The following is a 9,978-nucleotide window of genomic DNA, read 5'->3' on the forward strand; positions in this document are numbered from 1 at the left end:
ACAAATTGTTATCATTATAAGTGGGTTATCTAACAGTGGCAGGTACTGGCTCACCAAAACCCGTCAACCGGGGAAGAACTTGCAGAATGAAAGTTGATACCTTTTGATTCTATTAATTCAATAGAAGATTACGAGATCAAATCATTGACTGGCTGTGCCTCCCTACAGCGTGGCCTGGCTTTACAAGAACAAGGAGATATTGAAGAAGAAGAAGAAGAAGAAGAAAATGCACTGTGCTCTTGAGTTTGGTTAGCCTCTGACTTTATTTCCATTCATATTGTGGATCATTCAGCCTCTGTGGATTCAGGCAAAGGAAGCTGCTTCACTCCAAGCTGTTGTGGAAACTGTCAGGAAGATATGAAATGGCGAAAAGTGCATAAGTCTGTCAAAAGTGATGTCCGCTTCGCCATAATTGGCCTAGACTTTGAGGTGTCTGAGAGCACAGGCATCCTGTCCTTATCCAGGCTCTGCCAGAGGCTCCAGCCGGTGGGGAAACTTCATACGGAGATCCTTCTGAGGGGGATCCGTGGAAAGACAAATTAAGACAACCGAACCCCGAAAGGGAGTGAGTGAATAATTGAGCTACACTCATTCTGGATCAAACCAGTTTGGATCGCCTGTGGCGGCCAGCCAGCTACACTTCTACAGAGTTCCTCAGGGGACCAGGTTTACTGTGATGCCATGCTAGAGACAGAGCGGGCGGGGCGGGGGACAGGTTTTTGCTTATCATGATTATCCATGTGATTCAAGTGAGCTCTGAAGAACAGTTGATTACTCAAGGTACACAAAGCCCCATTGAAAGGCTTTCACAGAGTGATATGCCAGTGCTCAAGGTCATACGACACTCAACATTGCATCAGTCCATTAGATACAGCATGGCTTCTTGATTAGGACTACAGCATCATTTAAATGCACTGTTATTGAAGTCTGTGTGTAGAGTCAGCTTTTACCCACCGTCCTAAAACACTGTCAAGGACAGCAAGCAGCCCATGACTTCACTGCACTTTATCCCTCTAAGATAATTAGACACTTTGGGAGGAGGGGCGGCCATTTAAAGGAGAGCTCTCCCCATGTCATTTGACCCAGATTAGAGGAGTACCGGGGATAAACCTGCATGTGCGGGCCATGGCTGCTGCACCTCCCAAACAAACAGACAGCCAGGTGACGAGGCCCGGCCCGGCATTATCCTAGACCTCTGAAGTTTAGTGGGTGAGGAGGGTCAATAGCAGGGCCCATTTCAGCGGGATTTGGCTGCTTTTGATCCCACTCTCACCGTCACGGCTGGCACACTGAGACCACGGGATGAGGCCACAGTGCAGCCTCTTAATCTGGTTAAAGCGTCTCCAATAACCCCTGCTTCTAGTTGATGTAATAACCCCTGCTCCCTCCGACTGTATCTGTCCTGACTTCTCAACTGGGGGGAGACGGATGTCCATACCTAACATACTGTACACTACAGGCCTTCATCTGAGACCCTGGGGAACTTAAATCATACAGGGTGACACAATACAAAGGGTAACTTATAAGCTGGGCCCTAGGGTACATCTGGGTATAGGGAGAAGCATGCTTGCCACAGGGCACTACTGACCTTTGCGTATTGTATCCACAGCTGTGAACTGGGTATGGCATGTGTAAGCACATTTCCCGCTTTGAGAAATCCCATTGCTTTTGCAACGTGTGGAGGAACGGATGCTTGGGGTGTTAACCAGAACACAATAACCCTTCCTGATGGTTCCTTCTGCCGACAGTGTTCTGGAGCCATTTTCCAGGCATCGTGTTCACAGACACATTCATCCTCATCATGTCTCATCATGCTTCGACCGAAACGTCTTACATATTGGATTGGAGTTGTAAAGCTAAGTTAATGGATCCATTTGCTGTAAATGGCGAACAGAGGGATCAATAGACTAAGGCATAGACAAAGTGATAGACTAAAGGAATATGTCTAAAGCAATTCATGTGAATGGAGGCACTCGCAAAGGACCAATTGTCTCCATCCTCCTCTTGTCTCACTCACTCCACCCCGTAGCAGTTTGCCATTGCAATTATTAGACGCTATTAAGAAAGCTTGGCCGCTAATTGCAAAGCTTTTCTTCCAAAAGGCACAGGGAGAATTCACCTGACATCTGCCACCACTATCTGGCCACCTGCAACGCTTTTAATCGTTTTTTTTCTACTGTGACAAGGGAACTGAAGCGGAACCATCTTGGCATTTTATCCCCAGCCTCCATATTCTAAAATCTCACATATCCTAATATGCATTTAGATGGTCATACTTTGACCAAAAAAATTTGCAAATGCGCCAATTTCTGATGGATAAGCAAAGAATCATGGGTACCATTGTACTCATAGATCATGTGCGCTGAACTGGAACAGACCGTTTAAATTCCGGTCCCATTTTTTACTGACAGGTGCTTTTTTCTGATGACATGATTTGCTGGGAGTAAACAATCATACTCATTAAGATGCAAAAGGGTGCAATAGGATTGGCTCATTGATGAAAAGACAAAAAGGAAATACACTGAGTATACCAAATATTAGGAACCCCTCATTCTTGATACACATGTGAAACTGTTGAGCATGAAAAACCCAGCAGCATTGCAGTTCTTGACACAAACCGGTGCACCTGGCTCCTACTACCATACCCCGTTCAAGGTCACTTACATTTTTTGTTTTTCCAATTCACCCTCTGAATGGCACACCACAATCCATGTCTCAACTGTGTTAATACTTAAAAATCCTTCTTTAACCCGTCTCCTCCCCTTCGTCTACACTGATTGAAGTGGATTTAACAAGTGACATCAATAAGGGATCATAGCTTCCACTTGGATTCACCTGGTCAGTCTATGTCGTGGAAAGAGCAGGTGTTCTTAATATTTTGTATACTCAGTGTACTGTACATCATTGAATACATTCTGACGTTCAGATGTTTAAGTGTTTAAGGATAGAACAACTGAAGTGGCCATAGATCTCCCTATAAAATATTCACCGAAATAGGTTTTGGAAAGACGACATGCCTCAACTTTTGTCTGTGAAAAGGCTTCATAATAGGTGTTGCTAAAATGTATATTTACATACTGTGGGCAAACCCATTGTAATTACAGTGTAGGGATGATATGATTGGTGTGATTGCACATGGACGTTTGGGTGTTATACGTTGACATTTACGTGCATTGGATTTCCAAACAAACTCAAACTGATTGTGTTAAAACCTTCCCTCGCCCGTAGAATCATCATCCCAGTTCGCACATCTCCGAAATTGTACAAGTTGCAAACAGGTATTCACACACAATCAAATGACAGCACACACAGACCGGATAACACAGATGACAAGATCTGGTGTTTTCCTGGTGTAGAGGAGCGCCGGTTGTTGTGGATGTTGAGGAACGGTACATTACACAGTGGTGATGGATGTGGTCTGGGGAGTGCATCCTGTCTAGGGAGTACAGCCTGTCTGTTCCTGTATGCCCCTACTCTGACAGACAGCCAACAAGGCGTAAGTAGGGCCACAGCAGGACCACTCCAGGGGATCCAGAGCCACCGTCACAGTCCCTAGGTCTGCGTTGGCAGCGGTGAGGAGAAGGTCAAATCAGGAGAGGGGCATGATGACAAAGTGGCAGCATTAGTCAGCCACTTGCTGCTCTTTACATTATTTATTTACCCACTCAGCAGATGCCCTGATTCACCGGGAGGTGGATAGATTTACATATCATCCACGTCTACAGCTGAATATTTAGACAAACAATTTGGGCTAAGTGTCCTTCTCAAGGATAGAGCCCCGATGTCCCATCTGTAGCCTTTATCCTTCAGCAAGCTGTCCTTCACTGAAGCCCCTTTTCTCAATCAGAACGATGAAACCAAACACCAACGTAATACAGTGTCGCTGCCACACTAGTATGGGGTGACGATATTTCTTGGAAGTGAATTACTATGACAAAGAATAAACAAGACCAAAGTGAAGAGGATAGTGCTGCATCCATGGAAACCACTCTACTATTTGATTTGACATGGGAGCACAGAGCCAGTGCCTCCATTTGAGAGCTGAAGCAGATATCTGCACTGTGACTAATGGAAGGTTAACAGGAGATTCAGGACGCTGGCGGTTATCTATTCACTGCAAACAGTGCAAATAGTACACTTGGGCATACAGTATGAAGCAGGTAATATCTGAACGAATACATTATTACATTAATGCACATATATTTTATCAAGATGAGAGGATTCATCCATTGAATGTATTTAAATGTAAAAGTATATCAAATTGTAATATTAACATCTGTATTATATTACAGGTCCTCAAAAGGAAAGGCATTAAGAGATAAAGATCGCTTAGATAATATCTGCTATCATGGCATTCAGATTACAAAGACATTTTTAACATGGCAAATTCATTTCTCGAAGACATTCTCAGTGATCTGTTTGTGGAAAGTGAGGTTCTACGCCTAACACTGAGGTACTGAAATAGTAGCAACACACTTGGCCAGCCACATGTTGAGGGGTAATCCCCCCCCCCCCCAACAAAACATAAAAGAAAGTCTTCAGCTACAGTGTCAACATAAAGGACTGTGCTGGCCATAGTGGCATGTCCATAGAGGAACCTAAAAAGATCCTACCTTTCCATTCTCTTGATCTATTTGTTTGACTCTTATTCATTTTTTTTACAGCTTGGCCGAGAGCGGGGAGTCCATCCACCGAAAGTCATTCCACAGCCTAGAGGGCTGGTGACATTTCAGGTGAGAGAGGGATGAGCTGCGAATTATAGATTAGAGGGAGAGCTGGTATTGGTGAGTTTTACTTTGAGAGGAGCTATGATTGGCAGAGCAGCCAGCAAGAGTGTATAGGTTTAGCCACCCTTCAACCCTGGGAAAACTCCCATTACAGCTCAGTTTATTGATACCAACACAACAGTCTGTGTGCGGTCTAAACATGCTAAATACTTTGAAAAGAGTTTAAACATTTCCTCTCATCTTGACATTACTTTATTCAGATTTCAATGGTTATGTATGTAGAATACGGATGCCATAAAATCCCACAAGAGCCAGCTTTAACGGGTACAAATGTCCTCCCTGATCCCAGCCCTCCCCAACAGTCAGTCAGGAGATAGATATTGTGGCTGGTAGAGGAGCCCTCTGTGGCTCGTTAGAGCTCTTCTAAAGAGTGCCAGGGACCACATGACGCACCGAGGTTCCACTGACTGACTGCGGCCGTTTGTGGGCACAATTTTCTCTCTCTGCAAACAGTTTAGTGAAAGGTCAGGCTGCATTAGTGGCCGAGGGGACAAGCTGTTCACTGGAAAGGTACTTATAAAGGACCGAGGCTACCTAGCAGCCAATAGATCATATATCAGAGATGGAGGTGTTATATAAAAGGCAAAATGGCACAGTCTTTCCCCGAGGCACATTTTTAACACAATAAGGCGACACGTGGTCACTACTGACGTACAAACCATGTTTGTGTCAATGAAGAAAAAAAGACCCTGATTAAAAATCAACCAGGCAGGGAGGTAACTGTTTTTTTTCCACCGACAGTTTGTGCCTCCAAGCCATGTATTTGGACTGGAACATCACATTTTGAGGATGGATGACAACCCGCGTTTGCAATATCAATTTATTTACCCGTTTATTTTTAAGCAGGAACATTTTTTGGTGTCATTTTGACAGCCTGGCATGTCTATTCCCATAACGCTGTACGTACAGTGATATAATGAAGTTATGTCAATCAACACTACTAGCACTAACGGCTACCACTTTAGAAATTCACCATAGATTTAAGACACCTTAGGTCGTTATTTAAGTGGTTCAGTTCTCTGCGGATTGGCTCTGGGGTCTGCATTCCTGTCAGGTAAATTGATGATCTGAAGAGTGCCAGAGGAAGCTTACAACTACACTATTTAATCAACTAAAGACAGAAAGAGATGTTCTCAATCACATCCCAGACATATGTTTCCATGGTTATTATTGTTTCTCTAAAAAGAAAGGTTACATGTTCTTAGTCATTATACATATATTACAAACTGGGTGGTTCGAGCCCTGAATGCTGATTGGCTGAAAGCTGTGGTATACCAGACTGTATACCACAGGTACGACAAAACATTTATTTTTACTGTTCTAATTATGTTGGTAACCAGTTTATAATAGCAATAAGGCGCCTCAGGGGTTTGTGGTACATGGCCAATATACAACGGCTAGGGCTGTTCTTCGGCATGACGCGATGCGGAGTGCCTGGATCCAGCCCTTAGCCGTGGTATACTGGCCATATACCACACCCCCTCAGGCCGTATTGCTTAAATATTGTGTGGATAATCAGTCTAGTATACACCATGACAAGAACAATTAAGACAATTCACATAAAAATGTGCAGTAAACATGCAAGGATGTGTCCCTTACCTGAGCAGATTAATTTCATCAACATGTACTCCCTTCCACAGTCCTTCTTATAGTAACATTTCAGCCGGTTAATGAGGCAGGTGCCGAACTTGAGCTTCTCTCTTCTGCACAGAAGGGCGATGTCCTCATCTGCAAGGACAGGCAAAAGGGAGGGAGATTGAGAGGGGGGAGAAGGAGACAGAGAGAGAGAGAGAGAGAGAGAGAGAGAGAGACAGAGAGAGAGAGAGAGAGGGAGGAGAGTGATGTGAGTGACAGGCTCCCTGTTGTTTATAAAGCCTGAGGCACATGCATGTGTGTACTTGTGAAGATTTGTGTGTGGTGTGCAGCCAAGGGGCCACCCACGCTGCCCTGTGTTCATTAGTCTTTCCGGTACATGACCACAGGGTCTGAGTGTTCCGATCAATCCCAGGACCCCTCTACATACAATATTAAAGGGATACTTTGGGATTTTGGCAATGAATCTATCTACTTCCCCAGAGTCAGATGAACTCGTGGATACAATTTATATTGCGCTGCGTGCAGTTAGCGCAATTGCTAACCAGAATTAGTGCAATGACTGGAAATCTATGGGCATCTAGCAGATACCCATAGACTTCCAGTCATTGCGCTAATGCCAGTTAGCACAGCCTTACGAAACTACCTCTAACCTTCTTCATTCATGAGACAGAGGCATAATAAATGGTCTCCACAAGTTAATCTGACTCTGGGGAAGTAGATAAATTGCCTCATTGCCAAAATCCCGAAGTATCCCGTTGAGGCGTCCGAAGACTGGATTTGTAACTAGGTGGAAATGATTTCATTTTCTAGTTTCGAAAAAATATCCATATGTAAATGAATCGAGCAGTGTATTATACGCGTGTCACTACTTTGAGCGCTGTGTGCACGTGTGTTTTCATATTCAAATGAGGTGAGTCACATACGAAGACGTTTACTCGGTGCACACGGCATGAGGGACGACTGCACTGCCTGCCATCACAAAGCCCCTGTCATTGTGAATTAGGTTTCAAGTCCTGTTTTAAAGCAGAGTATCTAATGTCATGCTAACCAAAGGTGCATAGTGCTCTTACATAACGTTGCGTCTTCCAGGCAGCTGCTAAAATCTCTTAGGTTCGAGTTCACGGACCACGAGTCCTGTATTATACATTAGACACACCATACATTCATATACCCACATCCATGTATGATATAACCTGTGCATTCCCTTGTATAAGAAGCCAGGGTTAAGTACAGTACTGAGCATTGGAACATTGCGTAAAAACACAGAGAAAACTCACAGGCTTTGGAGTAGTTCCTGGCAACTTCAATTGCGTTTGAGGTGCCACAGACAAGGGGAACGTGCAGTGCTAGAGCTGAGGGCAGGAGTGAAACACAGAGAGAGAGAGAGAGAGAGGAAGCATTCATCTAATTTTGTAGTCGTGTCAACTTTGTTTTACGGTGACTGAGGTGTTATTCCCTCTTGGCTGACTCTGACATCACATCATGCCTCTTTGGCATTTCTGCCCAGGCCCAACGAGGCTAATGCAGAGATTGGACCTGGCCCGGCTTGGTATTTCAGGTCCAAGGCAGACTGTGGGACTGAGCCAGACAGTAATAACATCTGCATATTGGCTTTGGTCAACAGGCTGCCATGACCATTACTGTCTGAGGAAAAACTACAGCAGAGCTGACTACAGATCAGATATTCAGACAGTCACGCCAGTTGTCTCACAACATCAAAGCACAAGTTGCATGGTGATGTGACCGTATTATTGACAAGCTAAAATGTGAAGATCAAGATAAGACTTTATATCCCCCCCCCCCCCCCCCTTTTGTATTTATCAAAAGGCAGAAATTGAGTTGATTAGTCGGTATTACCAACCCGGGAACGGACAGTTTTTGGATACCCAGATCAATATGTAGAAAAAGAGCCCAAAAAGGAGGATGGGAATGAGGACAATCAATGAAATTGTAATAACTTATCATGAACATTATGTAACATGGTCAGTGGGTTGGCATCATCCTCTACAGCTACTAATAGAGCACTAGGATAGATACTTGGATTTTATATGAAACCAGATGGGCCTCTAAACTGGCTGTCTTGCTGTACAGTAACATGGACATTTCAAATGCATCTAGTCCCTTTAAATGGGACAAGTATAGTTCCACACAGAGCTCTGTATCTATGTACTATGCCATATAGATTCTGGGGATGTTTGGAAGATAAATGCAATGCTTTCTAGCTACATTCTACATACTCCTCAGGGGTAGGTGCATAGCACTAGGTGCCTGTATACACTATACTCATCAATCTTGGGCTAGCCCTATGTGACAGCCCAATTTGGCCTATTTTGGGTCAGTCATCAATTCATGGCCTTCCTTGGACAAAAACCAAAATCATAACGTAATAATGAGAAAATATGAATTGACTTCAATTATTTTTTTTGAAACATTCTATGAAAGCCCAAGCATGGTGCATGGATGCCATGATCTCAGTGGTGAAAACATATTTAAAGGTGTACCCACAACACAACATAACAAAAAAAAAGCTAGACTGCTCAACCTGGAATAGTCTACGCAGATCACAGGTCTATAACCCAAAATTCAACAGTTTATCGGACAAGAGGAAAGAGTGATACAGTACATACCCACCAACCGGTATAAAAATATCCCCATGTGATGCAGGTGTTTTCTTGTCCTTCGATTTCGGGTAGCCTACCTACCCAAATGCCAGCAGAAATATTACTCGTTTTAATTCGAAGAAAACATCGTGGTTAAAAGGGGTTACGATATCTTACGGTGCCACGTTATATCTGGTGCGAAAACCACCAGAACACCTTCCCTGGTCCAAATTCCAACTCAAACACGCGCGCTGTCGACCCGAGACATGGCCCACCTGGCCAAAATAGCAAGTATATCACTCATTAAACTTCCGTTAGCACTAGTAGGTACTAGATAATACTAGAGTTTTTCTAATATCCCTGGTGTAACCATCGAGCATGTAAACCAAATGCCTTCAAAAGCCGTCAAAATCAAACACTGCAGCAAGAAGCATCTTCTATGTCCCACCATGGCTGCGAACGTGGTAGGTCGTTTGCAGCGCTCAGTTATCCAACACACAGTATTATAATGCCATATTTAATTTAGATGACAAGCGGCCAGCGGCAGTCATGTGCCAACACTGTAGTTTGTTTACAAATGACATAAGGGCAGATGGATGGTTACCATATCGCAGACAAACGGGGAAATACAATATGAACGTCCCAGGATGTAAGAGCACCAAAATTGTCTGTTTTAATGTTAAGTTTACAGTATTTGTAAAAAATAAATAAAAATCTACCCGTTTTCGCAAGCAGACGAAGGCTATTATGATGTAAACTGTCTTCTGACATCCACACATTTCGACTGTTATCCACTTTATTCACTGTTTATTCATGTATTACTACATAGGAGGATACTGAATAAGAGGAGATTGGAGTCAAACACCATTTCAGTTGAATCAAATTGGGAAATTCCAATTCAAGAATTTTCATTGACTATAATGGACATTTTTCATTTTTACGTTAAGTAATAACTTGCGAAAAGACACTAGGCATACACTGAGTATACAAAACAT

The 9,978-nt window shown here is 43.5% G+C and overlaps 1 protein-coding gene across 2 annotated transcripts in view; it reads right to left on the minus strand.

Annotated features, from left to right (window-relative positions):
* LOC139384752 (protein BEAN1-like) overlaps window positions 1-9,433 on the minus strand; it is a 52,596-nt gene extending 43,163 nt beyond the window's left edge. The window contains exons 1-3 of one of the 2 annotated variants that reach the window (XM_071129619.1): window positions 9,011-9,433; window positions 7,661-7,735; window positions 6,387-6,515 (exon numbers count right to left, since the gene is read on the minus strand). In XM_071129619.1, the coding sequence (XP_070985720.1) occupies window positions 6,387-6,515; window positions 7,661-7,735; window positions 9,011-9,038 (232 nt within the window). In that variant the 5' untranslated portion in view covers window positions 9,039-9,433. Of the gene's footprint in view, window positions 1-6,386; window positions 6,516-7,660; window positions 7,736-9,010 lie in introns of those variants that run through there. The other variant, XM_071129620.1, reaches the window with a different exon arrangement.
* Between the last annotated feature and the right edge of the window lie 545 nt (window positions 9,434-9,978).

Source organism: Oncorhynchus clarkii, chromosome 26 (assembly GCF_045791955.1).
Source record: "Oncorhynchus clarkii lewisi isolate Uvic-CL-2024 chromosome 26, UVic_Ocla_1.0, whole genome shotgun sequence".
NCBI classification, from domain to species: Eukaryota; Metazoa; Chordata; class Actinopteri; order Salmoniformes; family Salmonidae; genus Oncorhynchus; species Oncorhynchus clarkii.